Here is a 22576-nt window from a genome sequence, read left to right as displayed (position 1 = left end):
AGATCAGGAAGGGGGCCAAACAACTTTTCCCACGTGTGTGTATATTTAATGAACCAGTAACTCATGTTACCGTGTTTTATGGTTACATTAATAATGTATGGTAGGCGTAATATGTAATATGTAGTCAGGGGCATGAAAGTGAACAGTGCATTGAATAGTAAACATGGTGTGGACATCATCATCGTTCCAAGCCGTTCAAACCCACCGCCACCATCAGGAAGGATGAAGCGCCTCATTTATACAACGTTGTGTCGAATCCATACTAAAAGCTGAAAATGGCTTACAGTAAAAAATATTCAGATTTATAAAAATCGTGCGTGCACATAACTGCACACAATTTTCTCTTTTGATGAATGACACTCCAACAGGAAGAACCTGCAGGTCCGTTCACCTCTCATCCCGCCCACGTTTTACCATGAAGGTCAACGCCAAGTATCTCATCAATGCAGAGGCCATATTTCATTTTGTTTCTAAACGAGGCTTTGACAGTGATAACTAAGCGGTGTAGTGGTCTCCCTCCTTTGCAACGCCCCTTTCAGTGTGAAATTTCATTCTTGTATTTTATATTTTTCTGTGTGTTCCGTGTACAGAACCTTAGACAGGAATATAACTCAGACCATATATATATATAATATTTAAATGTCTTGAACCTTTCTGTGTGATCAGGGTGAAAGGGGACCCTCCGGTTTGGACGGTCGTCCCGGTCTGGATGGCAAACCAGGTGCTGCCGGTCCACCTGGTCAGAGGGTACAGGATCTCCAAAGCCAACAAAGCTACAGCACTGAGAAGGTCATCCAAGGCAGGAGACGTGCTATGCTAATATGTGTTTGTTGTCACGTTGATGTTGCAGGGCGATCCTGGGAAGCAGGGAGATGCTGGACGAGATGTGAGTAGGCCGTACCATGCACGACTTATGCTTCCAGGTTTCTATTGTATTTCAGGAACTTCATCTACTACTGCATATTGTGAACTACTCAATACCCAAATTATGTATCATTACAATTATTGTCATGATTATATAGATGTCTGATTATTATTGGTATCATCATATGTCATGTTACACATATCGGTATCGGCTGGTATCGGAGATTGAGAGAGCCAAGATGAGCTGCACCATTTGTTCCTTTTCACTGCGTGCAACTGGACACGGAACAAAAGGCCATGCCAATCATAATGTCATATCTACCAGGGTTTACCAGGACTTCGAGGTGAGCAGGGTCCCACCGGGCCTGCGGGACCTCCGGGCACATCCGGGACACCTGTGAGTACACGGCGTACTTTAGAGACCAACCCATTGTGGTGCACGGCTACTTGAGGCTCTGTGCCGTTTCAGGGCAAAGCGGGTGAAGACGGCAAACCCGGGCTTCCTGGCAAAGTGGTAACCAATCAGATTCTACCTTGTGTACATGTCGTTTGACGTATGAGAAAATAGGAGGAAATGAGAATAAAATGTGCTGGCGCCCCGGAGAAGGAGACAGCGGGGGCTTTTATTTCAAGCCTGACTGCATAATGGCAGTCTTGAACGACTCCCTAAAGTGGTGCCACTAAATGATCTGAGTGCTGCAGTTCAGTTTTCTCCTGTGGAGTCGCTAATGCGGTTTGTTTTGATTACACAGGGCGAGGATGGTGTGCCAGGGGAGGATGGGCGAAAGGTATGTGAGGCTTTGCTCCTTTCTTTTCTTACAAACATCCTAGGCAGGCCAAGTGACCACAAGGGATGGACAGATAATATTATATAATATAATACTATAGTATAACATTATATTATATTATAACTTTTTTCCCCTACACAATTTCCTACTTTATTGTAAAAAATACTTTTTCTTCAATATTTTGTCAATAGCTGTTTTAGCTATTTTTGCTGAACTATTTAAACTTTTAATTGGTAATTATGACTTTATTCCCGTATTTAGTTTTTATTCTCATCGTGTAACACAGCTTTTTTTCCAATTTGACAAGAATTATAATTTTATTTGTTGTTTTGTTCGTTTCTCGTAATATTGCGTCTTTAAATAAACTCATTTTTTCTTTAATATTTCAACTCTGTGGTACTAAAATGACATTATTTTTTTTCATGTTTTTACATGTTTATTCTCGTAAAAATTTTGTTTTTTTTATGTTGTTTTTTGTAATGTTCCAACAAATTCAACTTTCTTGTCTGAGATTTTCTTCTGGGAATTTTGACTTCATTCACGTCATATTTTTACTTTATTCTTGTAGCAAAATTTTTCCTGCAACCAAATTTTCCAGAATTGGCAATTTTGTTTGTTGTTTTGTTTATTTCTCATAATATTACGACTTAAAAACACAACATATTTGTCTTCAATATTTTAACTCTATGCTATTAGAAATAACATTATTTTTCCTCGTGATGTTAGAAGTTTATTGTCATAAAAATACTACTTTTTTAGTTTTTTTTACAACTATTTTCATATTTTCACTTTATTCTTTTCAAATTACAGCTTTTTTTTCATTTTCATGCAATATTAAGTTGTGATACGAGACATTTTTACATTCATATTTATAGAATATGAAGACACGTAATATTTGGACTTTATTCAGACTTTTTTCTGCAACCAAATTTTCCAGATTTTGCAATTTTGTTTGTTGTTTTTGTTTATTTCTCATAATATTACGACTTCAAAAACACAACATATTTGTCTTCAACATTTCAACTCTATGCTATTAAAAATAACATTATTTTTCCTTGTGATGTTAGACGTTTATTGTCATAAAATTACTACTTTTTTAGTTTTTTTACAACTATTTTCTTTTCATATTTTTTTCACTTTATTCTTTTCAAATTACAGCTTTTTTGTAATTTTCATGCAATATTAAGTCGTGATACTATACATTTTTACATTCATATTTATAGAATATGAAGATACGTAATATTTGGACTTTATTCAGACTTTTTCCTGCAACCAAATTTTCCAGAATTTGCAATTTTGTTTGTTGTTTTTGTTTATTTCTCATAATATTACGACTTCAAAAACACAACATATTTGTCTTCAATATTTCAACTCTATGCTATTAAAAATAACATTATTTTTCCTTGTGATGTTAGACGTTTATTGTCATAAAATTACTACTTTTTTAGTTTTTACAACTATTTTCTTTTCATATTTTTTTCACTTTATTTTTTTCAAATTAGAGCTTTTTTGTAATTTTCATGCAATATTAAGTCGTGATACTATACATTTTTACATTCATATTTATAGAATATGAAGACACGTAATATTTGGACTTTTGGACTTGGAACCCAAATAAAAAGTGTTGTTTGTCATAATATTACGACTTCATAAATTTCTCCTTCAATATTTGAAGCAGTGCTATGAAAATGAGATTATTCGTGACGAGACGTCCTTTCTTGAGCCGCCCCTCCCCCTGGCTGGGACAGGCAAGAAGAAGTTGTGGTAGTGAATGTTGGGAAGGCGTGTCTCTCCTGGATCCTGACGCTGCTCTCTTGAATCCGCAGGGCGACAAAGGAGACGCGGGAGCGGCGGGCCGAGACGTCAGTGTTGCCAAATCTCCTTTCCATCATCATTCCTCTCAAGTGTCTCCGCGGTGGCTTTGTTTTTACATCCTGGCCTCCACGTACTTCCTGTATCGATTTGGCCTTTCTTAACGTTATTGTATCGCACGTCCTCCCCCCTCAGTGGTTTGCTCTTTCATTGAGAGTGCCGTCACACTCTGGCTGGCTGCCGCATCAATTGGTGTCACGGGATCAGCTCCTGTGTAGCTCATCCTATCCTCTAATGATCAAACTTAGCCTCTAAGAGGGAGACACTTCTGAGAGGACTCCAGATCTGTGCCAAATGTCACACTTCTGTTTTCATGTGCAAATTCCTTTAATTATGTGTAGAGCATCAATGGAGGGGGGGGGGCAGCGGCCACCTGCTTTGATGTTATGGTTGCGTCTCCTCCACTATAGCCTGGGAGGAAGTAGGCCTGTGTGCAGAGGCTCAGTTGTGTAATCTTATCGATTTGTTTTTGTAGGGCCGTGACGGACAAAAAGGAGAGCGGGGTTTGGCCGGGACTTCCGGACCCTCTGGACCCCCGGGACCGCCCGGTCTGCCAGGCAGCATTGGCCCCCCTGGACAGGTGGAAGTGGCGTGGAGACATAATGGGATGATTATGTTAGAAACATACAGTCAAACCTCAGTTTGTCTACACCCAGTTGACGTGTGATTTACTTTTTGTGGAAAATTGCACGTAACAATACTGCACGTAACAATATTGCATGTAACAATACTGTATGTAACAATACTGCACGTAACAATATTGCATGTAACAATACTGCACGTAACAATACTGCACGTAACAACATTGCGCGGAACAATAATGCGCGAAACAATACTGCAGTAACAATATTGCACGTAACAATACTGCACGTAACAATACTGCACGTAACATTATTGCACGCAACAATACTGTATGTAACAATATTGCACGTAACAATATTGCACGTAACAATACTGCACGTAACATTATTGCACGTAACATTATTGCACGTAACAACATTGCACGTAACAACATTGCACGTAACAATAATGCGTGAAACAATATTGCACGTAACAATACTGCACGTAACAATACTGCACGTAACAATACTGCACGTAACATTATTGCACGCAACAATACTGTATGTAACAATATTGCACGTAACAATACTGCACGTAACATTATTGCACGTAACAATACTGTATGTAACAGTATTGCACGTAACAATACTGCACGTAAGAATATTGCACGTAACAATACTGCACGTAACAATATTGCACATAACAATAATGCACGGAACAATAATGCGCAAAACAATACTGCAGTAACAATACTGCAGTAACAATATTGCACGTAACAATACCGCACGTAACAATATTGCACGTAACAAACTAGTCCATGAGCCCTGTACTGAATCATTCCGTGGAATGGCGTGTCCAAACAAAGCACCTAATGCTTTGCTGACTCACTGTTATTGCTGAATAACCCGCCATGGGGCCGAGGAAAGGTTGAATATTTTGTTACCAAAGGTGACAAACACAAATTAATTGCTTCTCACCCGGATGTAGGGGAACCGATAAGAAGTAATTATGACATCATACCAATAAATCCGATATTAAAAATACTTCTGACAGCCACTAATTAAAAAAAACACCAGCAAAACAGCAAAAAAAAAAGTCCATTAAGGTTTGCCAGAGACCTCCGTGGAGTCACACTGGCTGCCCGGAGCGTGTGCCCGAATACAGTGCACCTTGCTGGGCCACAGCAGGTGTCTCCATCCCCTCTATACTCTGGTTCTCCTGATAGTAATGATGTGCTGGTAGTATTCATTCATTCATTTTCTACCGCTTATCCTCACGAGGGTTGCAGGGGTGCTGGAGCCTATCCCAGCTGGACTGGTGGCCAGCCAATCACAGGGCACATATAGACAAACACCCACATTCATGCGCTAGTAGTAATGGCATGATATTTGATTAGGACAAATCACCAGGTTCACTTGGTCAAATCCTAATTTCAAATCTCAATTTGTTCAGGTGTGCACAAACTACACTGAAATGTAAATCTTTAAAAAGTACATATAAAGAAAGGTGTCGGTATCACATCGGTCGTGAGAAACACATAGTTCTCAATGTCCCGCATCGCTAATGAAAACTGAGGTTCCACTGTATTAGGATGATGGTGATCTCATTCACCTTTTGCCTCGTTGTGGAAATGCTGAGAGTGAAGTACTGACATTTCTGGTGGATAATTCGATACTTTTTGTCTGACAAGTTCAACCCTGAGGTTTGTACGGTGACATTTCCCAAGTCAAGAGTGCTCTCATCATGTCAAAAATGTGGATTTAGAAGTTGGTAAACAGGTTTTCTATGTCTTGTATTCTCTGATTATGTCTACTATATTGGGTAATAGGAGTGTAAAGGTGACTATAGGGGTGTTATGTCATGTCTAGAGAGCTTTAATAATGTTAGAAAAATATTTGGAAGGTGTTAAGCAGGTTTTCCACGTCTTATATGTATTATTTTCTTGTATTATGTCTACTATGTTGGGTAATGGGGTGTAAAGGTGACTATAGGGCTGTTATTTCATGTCTGCAGGGCTCTAATAATATTTTCTTTAAAGTGTATTTAGAAGGTGTTAAACAGGTTTTCTGTGTCTTATTATGTCGACAATATTGGGTAATGGGGTGTAAAGGTGACTATAGGGGTGTTATGTCATGTCCACAGAGCTTTAATAATGTTAAAAAATTATTTGGAGGGTGTTAAGCAGGTTTTCCATGTCTTATATGTATTATTTTCTTGTATTATGTCTACTATGTTGGGTAATGGGGTGTGTAAAGGTGACTATAGGGCTGTTATTTCATGTCTGCAGGGCTCTAATAATATTTTTTTAAGTGTATTTAGAAGGTGTTAAACAGGTTTTCTGTGTCTTATTATGTCTACTATATTGGGTAATGGGGTGTAAAGGTGACTATAGGGGTGTTATGTCATGTCTAGAGAGCTTTAATAATGTTAAATAATTATTTGGAGGGTGTTAAGCAGGTTTTCCATGTCTTATATGTATTATTTTCTTGTATTATGTCTACTATGTTGGGTAATGGGGTGTAAAGGTGACTATAGGGCTGTTATTTCATGTCTGCAGGGCTCTAATAATATTTTCTTTAAAGTGTATTTAGAAGGTGTTAAACAGGTTTTCTGTGTCTTATTATGTTTACTATATTGGGTAATGGGGTGTAAAGGTGACTATAGGGGTGTTATGTCATGTCTAGAGAGCTTTAATAATGTTAAAAAAATATTTGGAGGGTGTTAAGCAGGTTTTCCATGTCTTATATGTATTATTTTCTTGTATTATGTCTACTATGTTGGGTAATGGGGTGTAAAGGTGACTATAGGGCTGTTATTTTTTTGTCTGCAGGGCTCTAATAATATATTTTTAAGTGTATTTAGAAGGTGTTAAACAGGTTTTCTGTGTCTTATTATGTCAACAATATTTGGTAATGGGGTGTAAAAGTGACTATAGGGGTGTTATGTCATGTCTAGAGAGCTTTAATAATGTTAAATAATTATTTGGAGGATGTTAAGCAGGTTTTTCGTGTCTTATGTGTATTATTTTCTTGTATTATGTCTACTATGTTGGGTAATGGGATGTAAAGGTGACTATAGGGCTGTTATTTCATGTCTACAGGGCTCTAAAAATCATATTCAGAAGGTCAAACGGGTTTCTGTGCGCTAGCTGAAATAATTCTATAATTCGCTTCTCACGGCCGGATTTGTAAAAAGGGAATGATTGGAAGGATGGTTGGACTTTTGGTAACCACTTGAATTGGGTGACACGTTATCGTCCACATTAAAAACCAAGCCGTCTATGCAGGGCAGACTCCCATCCAATCACGCTCCAAAAATCTCTGCTCTCTCAGCATTTCCACCATGAGCATCGCCATGTTGTGATGATGTCATTGCTAACACACCCCGCCCGTCTGGCTTAGGTTGTGTACATCAAAGGAGCGGAAGCAGCAGCAATCCCAGGCCCCCAGGGCCCCCCGGGAACACCCGTGAGTTTGCATGATGCTAACCTTCTCTTAAAATGCATATTCCATATTTGACACGCCTCGCTGCTCCTTCCTGCAGTGTGGTGTGCAAGGAATAAATAATACGGAGTCTAAAAGTCCGCAACAATCTGAGTTGACTTTAACGTGGCCGCTGAAAGAGGCGTTCCAGACACACAGGAGGCGCAGGGCGCAGCTTTGTGTGAGCGTGTTATCCCCGGCAGCATGGCCCTCCCACATGTAGCCGCACTGATGTGTGTTTTATCTAATCTGTCTCCGTATGCGCCGGCCTCCTTCCCACAGTCTTATCTGCTGCTGTTCTTTAGCCTCCGCACCGGAGACCGCCGTGTCGCATTCAGGCCCCTTCTCAGGGAGCACCTTCCAGGAACTTCAGCAGAGATGTTCCCTTTGACTTCCAAGGGCAAACACTTTAGATTTGGTGATGAAAAAGTCACTTTGACCTCACTTGCTATCTTTCTTCCCAGAGGAGATTTGATTCAATCTGGCACCAATATCCACTTCAGCTAATTAGAATTTGGTGGTCAAAGATCAGCGTGACCTCACAAAGCTCCGTTTGGATGTCATTCAAGAATTCATCCTCGGATTACGACAAAAGTCTGCATAAATGTCGAAATGGCTCTAATGATTAAGAGATTTACATCCAAAAAGCAGGTCAAGTCAAGTCGTTTTTTGCGGCCTTCTGGTCATCATTCAATAGAATAACACCCTCGGCCGGGGCACAAGGTGCAAACTCATTAGACTTCTTACCACTTTTACACGGTACACTTTTATACGTCTTGTACTCTTGGATCTTAAGGACGTTCTAAGTAGAGTACTGCTATCAGTGTGTACTATATGACCAGTATACTGTATTGTATTGTACTGTATTGACATGCAGTCAACTCTGCTTGTCCTTCAGGGTGTACCAGGGATTCCTGGAGCTCTGGGTGTTCGGGTAAGTTACCTGCAATGAGCTCTCAAATCAGCGGCCCCTTATGTCTTGCTTTTGACCTTGCAACTTTTTTTGTTCTCCAGGGCGAGAGAGGTCCTCCAGGTCTGAAAGGGGAAACTGTGAGTTCAGCGTCTGATCCTGATATATTTTAAACACTTTTCACCTGTGCTGAGAATCGGGGGCGGGTTTCTTCTATTAGGGAGATCCAGGAGAGGACGGGGCACCTGGCAAGCCTGGATCAGCGGTGGTAAAGACTCAACCTGTTGGGGTGTTCTTCACTGACTCACTGACAATGTTCCCCTGTTTGATTCCGTCTGTCTTTCACTGAGCAGGACGTCCAAAAGGCTCTGTCCAGCCTCGGGATTCAGGTATGTCAACTCTGCTGTGATATTTTTCCCACCAAAAATGAATAAACAGCTTTGAGTCCCGTATATAAGGGCTAGGACTATAATGGCACATCATAGTCCCGGACCCGGATGTACCTGGTTTTGAAGCTCACGGTTTGGTTAGTACAGAAAGGGAACCGAATGCTACATTTCATGGTTTAATTAAACATTTAAAAAGTGCTGGAGCCTATCCCAGCTGTCTTGGGGCGAGAGGCGGGGGCAATCACAGGACACATATAGACAAACAACCATTCACACTCACAGTTATGATTGTAATTATATTAATTAGTAAATCATGAAGCATTTTGAAGCATGAAAATGGCGAAATGATCTAAGATACAAATACAAGGAATTAAGAAGACACATTGAGATTGTGACTGCAGTATTCTACATCGGTCACTAGGTGTCAGTAATTGTTGATCGCTGGAACAACGTGTTTTTATTTTCAGGTTTAAATTGTACATAATAACTAGAGATGTACAACATATATATATTTTTCAAACTGGTGCAGATAACTTTCCTCTTAAGACGGATATGATACAGTAACATTTTCACATCTACTTTTTTCACTTGAATTTAATTGTAGTTTGTGGACATGTCTTTATGTCTACTATATTGGGTAATAGGAGTGTAAAGCTGACTATAGGGATGTTATTTCATGTCCAGAGGGCTCTTTTTGTTAAAAAATATATTTAGAAGGTGGTAAACAGGTTTTCGATGTAATATTTTTTCTTATTATGTCTAGTATACTGGGTAATAGGAGTGTAAAGATGACTATAGAGGTGTTACTTCATGTCCAGAGGGCTCTAATAATGTTAAAAATTGTATTTAGAAGGTGGTAAACAGGTTTTCGATATATCATTTTCTCTTATTATGTCTACTATATTGGGTAATAGGAGTGTAAAGGTGACTATAGGGGTGTTATTTCATGCCCCGAGGGCTCTTTTTGTTAAAAAATATATTTAGAAGGTGGTAAACAGGTTTTCGATGTAGTATTTTTTTCTTATTATGTCTAGTATACTGGGTAATAGGAGTGTAAAGCTGACTATAGGGATGTTACTTCATGTCCAGAGGGCTCTAATAATGTTAAAAATTGTATTTAGAAGGTGGTAAACAGGTTTTTCATATATTATTTTCTCTTATTATGTCTACTGTATTGGGTAATAGGAGTTTAAAGGTGACTATAGGGATGTTATTTCATGTCCAGAGGGCTCTTTTTGTTAAAAAATATTTTTAGAAGGTGGTAAACAGGTTTTCGATGTATTATTTTCTCTTATTATGTGTACTATATTGGGTAATAGGAGTGCAAAGCTGACTATAGGGATGTTACTTCATGTCCAGAGGGCTCTAATAATGTTAAAAATTTTATTTAGAAGGTGGTAAACAGGTTTTTGATATATCATTTTCTCTTAATATGTCTACTATATTGGGTAATAGGAGTGTAAAGGTGACTATAGGGATGTTACTTCATGTCCAGAGGGCTCTAATAAAGTTAAAAAATGTATTTAGAAGGTAATAAATGTATGTCTTATTATTTCTTATTATTTCTTAGGTCTACTACATTGAGTAATAGAAGTGTAAAGGTGACTATAGGGGTGTTATTTCAAGTCTAGAGGGCTCTCATGTTAAAAACTCTATTTAGAAGATTTGAAAGGTTTTCTTTGCCATAACTACAAAAATAATCCATGTACAAAGAAGGGATCCTCCTTTTCAGGGATTCTCTTGTGACGTTCGGGTCTGGAAGCAGTGAACGTGGATAAAGGAGGGATTACTGTTTGGATGTTTACCACTCCTTTTGCTGATTTGTGATTGGGCGCACATGAGTGACATAAGTGCTTTCCACGAGTTCAGCTCATGTCTATCGTGTCAAGGAGATTATGATTATGGTCTTCAGTCCTATAAGATTCCAGCGACGGCGTTGTGATGTTCCATAAGAAAGTGACTATTGGAATGCTTTTAGTTTGGAGCTTCTGGTTCACCTTGATTGGTCTTTACTGGGATCAAACGTGACGCTTGATGGCGTCTTTGAGATCAGGTCTCTTTGACAAAGCCATGCTCCTCCCTTAACATAAAGCATGAAATCAATCTTTGTGAGTGAAATGCTGCCGTTCGGAGGTTCCGGCCCTGCGCTCTTCACAAAATGGCATTTTAGTGCCTTAAATTGTTTCTGAAGTCGACGGCAGGAAAGGAACACAAAGGGGACTGATTACAAGACATTTCCAAGCGGCCCAGATGGAATCTCAACCACTGGTCTAAATGATTTCACACTCCCAAACCCTTAATGGCCGATTGTTCTGCTGTCCTCACACAGGTGTCCGACCTCAAGGTGGTCGTGGACAAGAAGGACGCCCTCGTGGCTCCGGTGCAGAAGGCAGAGAGAGGTGACAAGGGAGACAGGGGTGAGCCGGGCCAGAGGGGACCATCTGGAGCAGACGTAAGCACCGCTTGCCACCCGCTTCTGATGATGACGATGATGACGATCCCAATTTTGTATTTTTTTTCTTCCCATCGGGACACCAGGGCACACGTGGCTTTCCAGGGGACCGAGGGCCAAAGGGAGAACAGGGGCAGCAAGGTCCTGTCGGAACACCTGGGCCTCCTGGAAGAGCCATTGGAGAGCGAGGTCCCGTTGGACCTTCAGGGGCAGCAGGGGAGCCGGGAAAGCCTGGAATACCAGGAGTTCCTGGAAGAGCTGGGGAACTCGGAGAAGCTGGTAGACCTGGGGAGAAGGTAAATCATGGTGGAACTGCTCTGCATCTTGCATTAAAATGTCCCAACGATGCGTAACCTTCTGCACGCTACACTCCTCCACGCTTTCCTCCTGTCATGTTTGATTCTCGACGTGATCCCTGCTGAGCTTTTATCAAATGCTCTTATGCCACCTTGTGGCCGTTTTATGGCTTAAATTGCTCTGAAGTGAAATGCATTAGTGGAGAGTTGCATCATCACCTCCATTGCACTAAAATGCTAATGCTAATGCTAATTATGTACATTTTGTTTCAGGGCGAAAGAGGAGAGAAGGGAGAAAGAGGAGAATCTGTAAGTGGAACAAATAGTTGAAATTAAAGAAATATCTTGTGAATATGATTTAAACATTTTTGTCCGTAACAGGGTAAACTGGGCCTCACAGGGCCGGCTGGTCCACCCGGTCAGAAGGTGATCTCATGATCCGTGCGTTTTAAACTTGAATGAGAGTCAAAATACCAGACGGCCATGTTGTACCACCACAGGGAGCATCTGCTGACTCCGTGCTCCTTGGTGCTCCTGGAACCAGAGGCCCCCCCGGACTCGCAGGACCTAAAGGAGAGCCCGGCGCTCCAGGGTTGCAGGGGTCTAAAGGTGATCGGGTAAGATTTTCCCGTAATACGTAATGAAATATGCCGTGATGGTGTGCCACATTTCATGCGGCCATGACAGGGATTTGAAGGACCCCGCGGTGACAAAGGAGACAGGGGCGAGTCTGGAGAGAAAGGACGCGATGGCTCCCAGGTGAGAAATTCAACACGTCGTCCTCGTGTCAGTCTGGGAATATTGACACATAATCTAAATTTGGGTTTTTATCGTAGGGAATATCAGGGGAACCCGGTAAACCCGGTCATGACGGGAAACCGGTAAGTCGTCCAACGGAAATGACAACAGAGAGAAAACCTCTTCTTCACTGCCTGTCTTTTCCTTCCCAGGGTCCATCTGGGGCTGCTGGTCCTCGAGGCCTACCAGTGAGTAAAACCAGTAACCTCAATGACTTCGTGGACTGGTTCAACACCCCAGCTTTTCTTCTTCCTCCTTGGGCTGAACCTTCCTCCAATCCAAGTCAGTTTCTTCTTGCTGGGGTCTTTGCTCTCACCTGACCCCCATCTTGTCTTTTCTGTGAATCCAGACCCGAACTCTAACCCAAGCTTAAGCCTTAATGCTATTATTAGTCCAGAAATATGGATATTTTTTGGCTTTAATTAAGCATTCTCACGCACAAAAGTGGCTCAATGAACTAAACTAAGCGAGAGAAGCGCAGAGCCCAGAGGGAGGCTGATGTCATTGCAGCGTGATAAACAAATGAACAAATGCTTTGTTCAGATGGAACGCCTTATGGGACAACGGGATTATTCCAATTTGAAATTGTATGGTACCTTTGGAGTGTTAAGCTGCTGTGTGATGAATTCAGTGTTCTCAGTAAGATGTTATGTGACCAGTCAGTCAGTCAGTCAGTCGGCCGGTGCTGGAGCCTATCCCAGCTGTCCTCGGGCGAGAGGCGGGGTCCACCCTGGACTGGTGGCCAGCCAATCACAGGGCACATATAGACAAACAACCATTCACACTCACATTTATAGCTATGGACAATTTGGAGTGGCTAATTAACCTAGCATGTTTTTGGAATGTGGGAGGAAACCGTAGTACCCGGAGAAAACCCATGCAAACTCACAGATACCCGAGGGTGGGATCAAACTTGGGTCTCCTCGCTGTGTGGCCTGCATGCTAACCACTTTACACCGCGCAACCCGGCTTAAAGGAGCAATTAAATTAGAATTTGTGATGGTCGGTTGTCTTTCAGATACATTTGGGAAATGACGGCTCAATTTGAACAATTCGACATGCCAGGCACAGCTTCCACGCTCGTCTTCCACACGGGTGCAGGAGGCACTTCTGCTCAGATGTCCTTCTACCTGGATGAGCCCCCGCTCGTGCTGGGGGGAGGCCATACTGTCATATGTCTCCGTGTGGTTGGAGCCGGTCGATACTGATTCTGGGCAGCAAAAAAAAAGCAAGCGATACATGGAGTAGACAAGTCCGGTATTCCTATCCCACATCTGCCAGGAAAGGCCGGCATGTAGCGGAGCCGCTTGAAGAGCATAACGCCTGATGGCTCACGCTCACAATGTTCCAGCAGCTCTGGAGTTGTTTTACATCTTTCTTGCAGTCAGTGGCACTTCTACCACTTCCATGATGGGGTGCAAATGAGTTGTGAGATTTATCCTTCTGAAATGCGACTTTGTGGCGTCCCTGGGCGATGGAGACACGCTTATTAGCGAGCCGCACATCATGTTCCTCGCAGACAGATTTCATCACTTTAATCTTTTCATTTGTATTGGAAGCGGCTCAGGAAGTGACAGGTTTCTCTTGGAATATTAATGAAGACCACCGGTAGCCCCCCCAGGCTATTTTCAATTTGACTTAGTTTGCGTTGGTGTTGTTTTTTTTTTTTTTTTTAAATAAAAATTTGTAACACCGCAGCTGTCATCAGACGAGATGAAAGGAAGGCCGTTCGTATCCAGACTCGGAAAACTGGCGGCAGGATTCAGTGTGTGGGTTTGTGGGGGGTGGGGTGGACTGGGGGCGGCTGCCCGGATTTGGGTGCAGTCCAAATAGTGCTGTTGTTGCTGGGGTGTGCTGATTGTGCATGCAGCAGCTTGCTCTCGGCTTCTTTCTCCCTGTCGCACCACTGCAGCGTTTATCGCATCCCTCCTGTCTCTGTGTTGACACGCTTCGTCCCGCCTTCACCCTCGCTCTTTGGGGCCGATATTTATTTATTTTAGATGTCTATACATTCAAAATGTATATCAAATCTACACATTCAATCCCAGACAATTCAATTGCAGACGATTCATTTTAGAGGATTTCCACTGATCTTTCAAGGCCCACAGATGATTGTGTTGTATGGTTATTTATATAAGCATGGAACCCAGCAAAAGAAAGACTTCACTCTTGTCTTTAATCAGGAAAAGTTTCTCTCTACCTTTTTGCCTTTTTTAGTAATCAGCAGTACAACATAGGTAAGTTTCAGGAAAATATCAGTTCCCAACTACAAAAGGCAGAAAAACAGCTTTTTGTGAAAAAAAAAAAACACTTTGTTACGTGATTTCTCAGCTGCATCTTTATCTCTTTTTATATCTTTAGAACACACCGACTCATTCATTTCTTACATAAGGATTATGGATAATGGGAAAATGTCCCAAAAAGTAATGGTAATGGTAATGGTTTAATTTCATTTGAACATGCAATTGAGTGCATCCCATAATCAGAGTAGGAAGAAGCAAAGCTTATTAAATTCTACCCCTCCATCTGGTACTTTTACAATCACTAACTGTTACATTTGTTCACTTCCTGCTTTCTATAATACAGTTTAAGGGTTTTTTTTTTTTTTTTTTTAATAATGTACCTCGTACCGAAGTACTCGGTGATATGAGCATCCAATGCCATAATGGGTACCTATATATAGCACATCATGACTCAAATCCAAAAGTCAGCTTTTCCTTTAAGATATGCAAGTTGGTTGAACATAGAAAAGTTCCTTGTAAGAAAAACATACCTTGTCAATCAAAGTATTTGTGACCTGGATTTGAGACATTTTTTCTTGACTTGTTTTTGACTCGCAGGGAAACCCAGGAGAGCCTGGCATCAGGGGACTGACTGTAAGAATGACACACAGCAAGACAAGAAGTCCAACGAGCAGATCCCACCTGCAGCACTTCATGTTGTTTATCTTCCTGTCAGGGCTCCTTGGGTCCAAACGGACTTCCTGGTCCACCAGGTCTGAAGGTTAGATGGCGACACTTTTTATATATGTACAGTACATGCTTTGTTATTACCTGCTGTGTGAAGCCATGAAGTGATGTGGAATGTTCTTCACAGGGGGGTCAAGGAGAGCCAGGAGTCGGTGTTCAGGTACGGCACCGCTGATTATATCGAGTTTTTCATTTTATTTCATTGCTATTCCAGTATCCCGGCTACATAAGAACCCATTCATCTGTTTCCTTGCAGGGTCCTCCCGGTGCCCAAGGCAGCACAGGTCTACCAGGAAACCCGGGTCCTCCAGGAGCTGTCGTAAGTGTTGCCATAAACGACCCTGTCACTCCGAGCAAATTGGTATTGTTGTCTCTTGTCATACTCCTGTATTTATTTCCACCTGCAGGGTCCACAGGGGCCCCCGGGCTTGTCGGGGCAGGTGGTGAGTACGTTGGGCTGGTGGAGCCCAGCTTAGTGGATGCATTTTACCTGTAAATACCAGGAATCGAACTTGTCTACGACATGTTTGGCTTGAATTTGCACAGTGTGAGATTCAACCTCCATTTTTCTATCTGAAACATCAAAAGATCCCTGACATGATTCGTCAACTTTGCTTCAATATGTTGTATCCTGTATTGTTTGGAGTTATGTTCATTGTTCGATTTCCGAAAACAAACGGTACATTTGCAAAAATGACGTTTTCGTTGATGGCTCTTGCCGTTCAGTCACTTTTCCTGAAGGAACGTCATCAGGGTGACACCTGATGGACATGCTTCGCTATATTTTTCAAAAGTTTGTGTTGCTGCTGGATGTTCATAGACAAATGGAAAATGGACGCCCACCAAATGTTCCGTCCTTCTCCAAAACTGTTGACTCGTGGATCAAACCTTGGCTTTAATTATTGTAATTCTAATGATATTTGTAATATAGTATGATTATTCCCTTCTGTCCTCTGTCTCATCCACGGCTATGTTTGTTTTCCTGAGTCATAGTACCGATGATTAAATATAAAAGTTGGATTTCAAAAAACGGAAGAATGTCTAAGGTATTCCAGCAAAGTTGACCAATCATGTCAGGGAACCTTTGGATTCATTTTGTGACCTGACGACGTGCCCCCCCCCCCTCTCAGGGAGAAGCAGGAAAGCCAGGGGTCCCCGGTAGAGATGGAGTGCCTGGAAAAGATGGATTACCCGGACTGCCAGGGAAGCAGGTTTGTGCCAGTTTGTCACGGTGTGTTCATGCGGCACATTTCCGTCGTTCTTCATGTGGTGTAACTGCTTTGTCAGGGCATCGTCGGACCCCCGGGTTCGCCTGGCTTAAAGGGGGAGCAAGGAGACGGCGGTCCTCCCGGGAAGGTGAGAGCACGCTGCGCTTTTTACCAAGCGTCATGATGATAGACCGCCTGAAGCCATAGAATAGCATCTATGTGGCGCTATTATTAGAATCCGGGTCCGAGTGGGATGATGAGTCACCTTTCTGTATTCCGTAAAAGTCCCTCAGGTGGTCCGGGACTGTACCCGACTGTGCTGGGGGGGGTGGTAAAGGTGCTGCCTGCAGTGTTTCAGTCCTGCACACTTTCCAATATGCTTGCAGGCGTTGGATCCCGCCCTCTTCCTGTTTCGACATTGCAAGCTACGCCCCCCGCGTGACACGCACGCACACGCGCTCGTTACTTTTAGTTATAATGTTAGAGATTTGGCAGCGTTTTTATTCAGGTTAAACGTAGAAAGGTGATAAATACAGACATTTACTCGTGCTAATATTTTGCACATTAATGTGCAACATGTAGTAGCTGTATATACTACATGATGTAGTAGATGTATTCATTCATTCATTTTCTACCGCTTATCCACTCTTTACTGCTCTTTTTCAAAATATTTGTAATGTATTTTTATTTTTACAAATTTATAAAAAAATATTTTGGCTTTATTTTATTTTATTGTTTTATTTAAAAACAAAAAAATAGATTAGATTTTTCATTTAATTTCATTTTCTATCACTTTTCCTCACGAGGGTCGTGGGGGTGCTGGAGCCTATCCCAGCTGTCTTCGGGCAAGAGGCGGGGTCCACCCTGGACTGGTGGCCAGCCAATCACAGGGCACATATAGACAAACAACCATTCACACTCACATTCATACCTATGGACAATTTGGAGTGGCTAATTAACCTAGCATGTTTTTGGAAAATGTTTTAAAAATTTATTTATTTATTATTTATTATTTATTATTTATTATTTATTATTTATTATTTATTATTTATTATTTATTATTTATTATTTATTATTTATTATTTATTATTTATTATTTATTATTTATTTATGAAATGTATTTATTATTTTGGCTTTATTTAATTTTTCATTTTATTTTAAAATAAAAAAATAGATTATATTTTAAAATGACATTAAATGTTTTACTTTATTTGATTTTGTTTTATTTTGTTAAATTTTAAATTGGACATTCTTAAATCTAAATATTTAATTGAATTTAAATAAACCATTTAATAATTTTTTTGTGAATCACATTTTCCACATCAGTGAAAAGTGGTCGATTAGCGAACAAATAGCATCATACTTTCTAGCTGCTGAACCGTGAAATTAGCATCATTGGCCCCGCGAGTTTCCGCGTTGTGGCGGCATCCCTGCCGCCATGTGTGTGTGTGAGTGACGGGAAAAAAAGCTCTGACTCACTCCCCCAAGCCCACATTTAGTTTTAGTATACTAGTCAACATGGCCGTTTGACTCCCCTGATCATATACCGTCTTCAGTGGTGCTCATGGAGACCTAAAAGAGCTAGCTTTAGTGACTTGCCGTTGAACTTAATCCAGGCTTCCTTTACGTTTGCCCCGTTAATGGCGTCCCACAGCCCGGTCACATGACGCCAGGATGCGATGACACCTGATGACTGTCTGCACGTTCCCATTCGTGTGATGTGTTAGCGCTGCTGAACACGGGGGTTGAGTCTCCTGCTGTCCGCCAACCAGTCCACTCGTACAGCGTACTGTTATATCTGGTAAGAGGACCGAGGGTGAAGTCGTGGAAATACCAGAATGTCTCAGCCATTGAGGGTCCCGGTTGTTTGCATATGTAAACGAGATCATTCCTTCTGTGCTTCCGAGCTGAAACAATCCTCACAAGCGTTGCCTATTCAGCGGCGGGGTCTTGTTTGTTTTTCATTTTTCACCGCAGCCGAAAACAACGGCTTCATCCTTGCTTGGATAATTGCTGGCAGCAACAAGGATTTTGCCCCCCGCCCCCAGCCCAGAACCCGCACTGTCAGAGGCTGCCTCGCATTGCCATGCCAACTCGCATCCTTGAATTTTGTCTAGTAAAACATCAACGCCGGCGCCGGTTTTGTCCTGCTTGACTTCCCCTGCCAAACGCCTCGCACAGCCAATTTAACTCCTCGCAAAGGAGAGTAAGCCACCTTTTAAAATGGCCGTCTTCTTTTGGGGGTTGGCTCGGGCGGGCCTGTTCTCATTCTGTCACTCAGCCTCCAAATGACAAACATCCATAGCGGCCGTCATGATAATGTGCCGCCATCTTCACTGGAGCCTTTGTCTCATACGCAGCTCGTAGTATGTCATCATTTCTTGGAATTTAGCTCATAATTATGACTCTATTTCACATATTTTATGACATTTGATCTCATTATTTTAGCTTCTTAGCTCTGCATTTTGGCTTTTTTTGAATTTCACAATTTTATTTCTTAATTTTGACTTTATATCCCATCATTTGGACGTTTTATCTAATAATTTGGACTTTTTATTTCACAATTTTGACCTTTTATCTCACAATTTTGACATTTTATCTCGTAATTTCAACATTTTATCTCACAATTTTGACATTTTATTTTGTAATTTCAACATTTTATTTCGCAATTTTTACATTTTATCTCGTAATTTCAACATTTTATTTCGCAATTTTGACATTTTATTTCTTAATTTTGACTTTATATCCCATCATTTGGACGTTTTATCTAATAATTTGGACTTTTTATCTCACAATTTTGACATTTTATCTCGTAATTTCAACATTTTATTTCGCAATTTTGACTTTATATCCCATCATTTGGACGTTTTATCTCACAATTTTGACATTTTATCTCGTAATTTCAACATTTTATTTCGCAATTTTGACATTTTATCTCGTAATTTCAACATTTTATTTCGCAATTTTGACATTTTATTTCGCAATTTTGACTTTATATCCCATCATTTGGACGTTTTATCTAATAATTTGGACTTTTTATCTCACAATTTTGACATTTTATCTCATAATTTAAACATTTTATCTCACAATTTTGACATTTTATCTCGTAATTTCAACATTTTATTTCACAATTTTGACATTTTATCTCGTCATTTCAACATTTTATTTCGCAATTTTGACTTTATATCCCATCATTTGGACGTTTTATCTCACAATTTTGACATTTTATCTCGTAATTTCAACATTTTATTTCACAATTTTGACATTTTATTTCGTAATTTCAACATTTTATTTCACAATTTTGACATTTTATTTCTTAATCTTGACTTTATATCCCATCATTTGGACGTTTTATCTAATAATTTGGACTTTTTATTTCACAATTTTGACATTTTATTTCTTAATCTTGACTTTATATCCCATCATTTGGACGTTTTATCTAATAATTTGGACTTTTTATTTCACAATTTTGACCTTTTATCTCACAATTTTGACATTTTATCTCGTAATTTCAACATTTTATTTCACAATTTTGACATTTTGTCTCATAATCTTGACATTTTATCCCATAATTTTTACTTTTTATTTGACAATTTTGCCATAAATAAAATATCAGTTCCCAACTAGAAAGGGGAGAAAAACGGATGGATGGATGGATGGATGGATAGATAGACTTTCTTTATTGTCATTGCACAATATCATCGCAGTAAAACGAAATGTTGTTGCCTGGCTCCCGTATAATAATAAAAATGAATAATAACGTGGAGAATAAATAGATTACATCAAATATGAACAACAATGTACAGCGTAAACAGCCACTTTGTGACCGTTTTTATGGCTTAAAATTGCTCTGAAATTGAAATCCATTAGTGGAGAGTTGCATCATCCCCCCTTTTTGCGTTTTATAAAATAACTTTAAAAGACGAATAAATATGTTGTTGGGGTCAAAACGCATCTATACGTCTTTGGTATTGTTAATAAATACTTGACCAAGTGTGGAACTCCAGCCCTCACCTTGCATTTTTCGTCCGTGTAGATTTGTCATACATGCAATATTTAACATGGCATCAGTCATTCCGGTTGTTTGTGCCGCCGCTGTGACCCGTGACGAGCAGCACGAACGCGCTGAGCAGCTGGCAGCCTCGGGCTCAGCACCTTGGACCGAGCCACCGTGACGCTGTCAGGCCGTTCAACACTTTGATGGATCACCCATTCCGCCTTTGTGTACCACCAGTCATAAAGTACGGGAATAGGAATTTTGGCGCTCCTGTCTTCAGGTTTCACACGCGCCAAATCAGATGGGAAAATGAACTTTGCAAGGGAAATCTCCCAATCTTTTCACTTTGAGACGTAGTCTTAGACGTCAAAGTAGTAATATTATTAAGACATTACTCAACTGGATATTTTCATATTTCATATTTCAAACTCCTGACAAGAAGGGCCTTGATTTTGACATCTTTCAAGAAAAAAGCAGCACACTGCGTCTCAGGCTGTTATTACCATATCATTTCCACCACTTCCCTTTCTGTTGTGTTCCATTCAGGCTGTAGCGGGACCCCCTGGTGCCAAAGGAGAACGGGTGAGTGTTGCTGGTTTTTCTGCCTCACTGTACAAAAGCTTCAATGGATTTGGTGCATGTTTAAATGGACCTGTGATGCTTTTTCTTACTTGTCTGACCTATAAATGTAGTCGGAATGTTGGATTCTGGTGTAAAACCATTCCAATCGTTCACATCATTTGGAAGTCAGTTCAGGATTGGGAGTATTTTTCCAACAAGGGCATAGCAGTGAGCCAGAATTCCTTATATGGGCATGCTCGGGTACAAGCTGGGTGTGACCAATCAACAAATTAATCAGACCGTTTCGGAATTCCAGCTGGAATAGGTGCAGATTATGGAAGATCTAGAAAAGTTTCTGCGTTCTGTTAGCTCAATAGGCGTCCACAACTCGATACTAAGGGCCCAAAATCAGCATCCATAGGTCCCCTTTAAATAAAGAAAACCTCCAAAATGATATTTTCGAAATCGAAATGCAGGGTCTTCCAGGACAAACGCTGCCAGGAACGCCAGGAGAGCAAGGTCTAGCTGGTGAAAAGGTGAGTCCAGGACATCTGCCAGTAAAAAATAATGCTTTTCTAAATGGTTGGCTGGTGTGGTTCAGGGCGCCCGCGGGGACAGAGGTGCTGCCGGCGCCAAAGGCGAGCGAGTGAGTTGGATCCCGTGCTGTGTGTATAAAAAGTTAGTCGCTGGGATAACTGCCGGATATTTTTGTCCTCATTAGGGCGAGGCTGGAGAAGCAGGAGAGCCTGGAGAAGATGTGAGTAACCCCCTCATTGTCTGCTTCTTCTAGTCCTAGCGCTACCGGAAATGTTCCAATTCATTCTGCTTCTGAGTCTTCTATAGTCTACAACTGCAAAACATTGTCAATGTCAATGTGGCTTGGCTGTAGGCAACCTCCTGATGTCATTATGAGCACCCAGCGTTTATTGCAGCTTTGAATGTTCTCACAACCGGCACAACAGTCCTGAACACGGACTAGTGTTGCGGCCGTAGCCCACGCCGAGCTGAACCCATGATGTCACATCCTGTACACCCCCCCCCACCCCACACCCTCCTCACTCAGCTCCTCTAGCACCGAAACACATGAGTCTTACATATGTCTTATTTACTCTTATTATGGCTACTGTACTGGGTAATGCATGTATAAATATAGGGGTGTTATTTCATTTCTAGAGAGTTCTAAAAACGTTAAAACACCTATTTAGGTCTGAGTTTTAAGTCTAAGGTTTAAGTCTGTACGCAGGTTTTCTATCCTCTAATGAAATTTTTAATTTCTAAATAAAATTCACTTATCATAATTAGAGGAATCAATCAAAGTGTATACATACAAATATACAAACATGTCCCAATATGACTTTACCATTAAAAAATATATACAATTTTCCCATAAAAAAACGCATTCACTGGGGCACTGCAATGACGTCAGCTT

At 40.8% G+C, this 22576-nt stretch overlaps 1 protein-coding gene across 1 annotated transcript in view; it reads left to right on the top strand.

Annotated features, from left to right (window-relative positions):
- The window catches only part of col7a1 (collagen, type VII, alpha 1), a 78055-nt gene that overhangs the window by 39219 nt on the left and 16260 nt on the right, over positions 1 to 22576 (top strand). The window contains exons 60-90 of the mRNA XM_078798706.1: positions 667 to 747; positions 851 to 886; positions 1190 to 1261; positions 1334 to 1378; positions 1617 to 1652; positions 3479 to 3514; positions 4000 to 4104; positions 7487 to 7552; positions 8466 to 8501; positions 8582 to 8617; positions 8698 to 8745; positions 8831 to 8866; positions 11196 to 11318; positions 11405 to 11614; positions 11888 to 11923; positions 11996 to 12040; positions 12115 to 12231; positions 12302 to 12373; positions 12451 to 12495; positions 12565 to 12600; positions 15253 to 15288; positions 15371 to 15415; positions 15509 to 15541; positions 15638 to 15700; positions 15789 to 15824; positions 16512 to 16592; positions 16669 to 16737; positions 21133 to 21168; positions 21624 to 21683; positions 21749 to 21793; positions 21869 to 21904. Coding sequence (XP_078654832.1) covers positions 667 to 747; positions 851 to 886; positions 1190 to 1261; positions 1334 to 1378; positions 1617 to 1652; positions 3479 to 3514; positions 4000 to 4104; positions 7487 to 7552; positions 8466 to 8501; positions 8582 to 8617; positions 8698 to 8745; positions 8831 to 8866; positions 11196 to 11318; positions 11405 to 11614; positions 11888 to 11923; positions 11996 to 12040; positions 12115 to 12231; positions 12302 to 12373; positions 12451 to 12495; positions 12565 to 12600; positions 15253 to 15288; positions 15371 to 15415; positions 15509 to 15541; positions 15638 to 15700; positions 15789 to 15824; positions 16512 to 16592; positions 16669 to 16737; positions 21133 to 21168; positions 21624 to 21683; positions 21749 to 21793; positions 21869 to 21904 — 1857 coding nt within the window. The remainder of the gene's footprint in view (positions 1 to 666; positions 748 to 850; positions 887 to 1189; positions 1262 to 1333; positions 1379 to 1616; positions 1653 to 3478; positions 3515 to 3999; positions 4105 to 7486; positions 7553 to 8465; positions 8502 to 8581; positions 8618 to 8697; positions 8746 to 8830; positions 8867 to 11195; positions 11319 to 11404; positions 11615 to 11887; positions 11924 to 11995; positions 12041 to 12114; positions 12232 to 12301; positions 12374 to 12450; positions 12496 to 12564; positions 12601 to 15252; positions 15289 to 15370; positions 15416 to 15508; positions 15542 to 15637; positions 15701 to 15788; positions 15825 to 16511; positions 16593 to 16668; positions 16738 to 21132; positions 21169 to 21623; positions 21684 to 21748; positions 21794 to 21868; positions 21905 to 22576) is intronic.

Source organism: Doryrhamphus excisus, linkage group LG18 (genome assembly GCF_037039965.1).
Source record: "Doryrhamphus excisus strain RoL-2023G ecotype Guam linkage group LG18, RoL_Dexc_Guam_v1.1, whole genome shotgun sequence".
In the NCBI taxonomy this organism is placed as follows: Eukaryota; Metazoa; Chordata; class Actinopteri; order Syngnathiformes; family Syngnathidae; genus Doryrhamphus; species Doryrhamphus excisus.
Note: the sequence above shows the minus strand (reverse complement) of the source record. Positions and strands in the feature narration are given on the sequence as shown.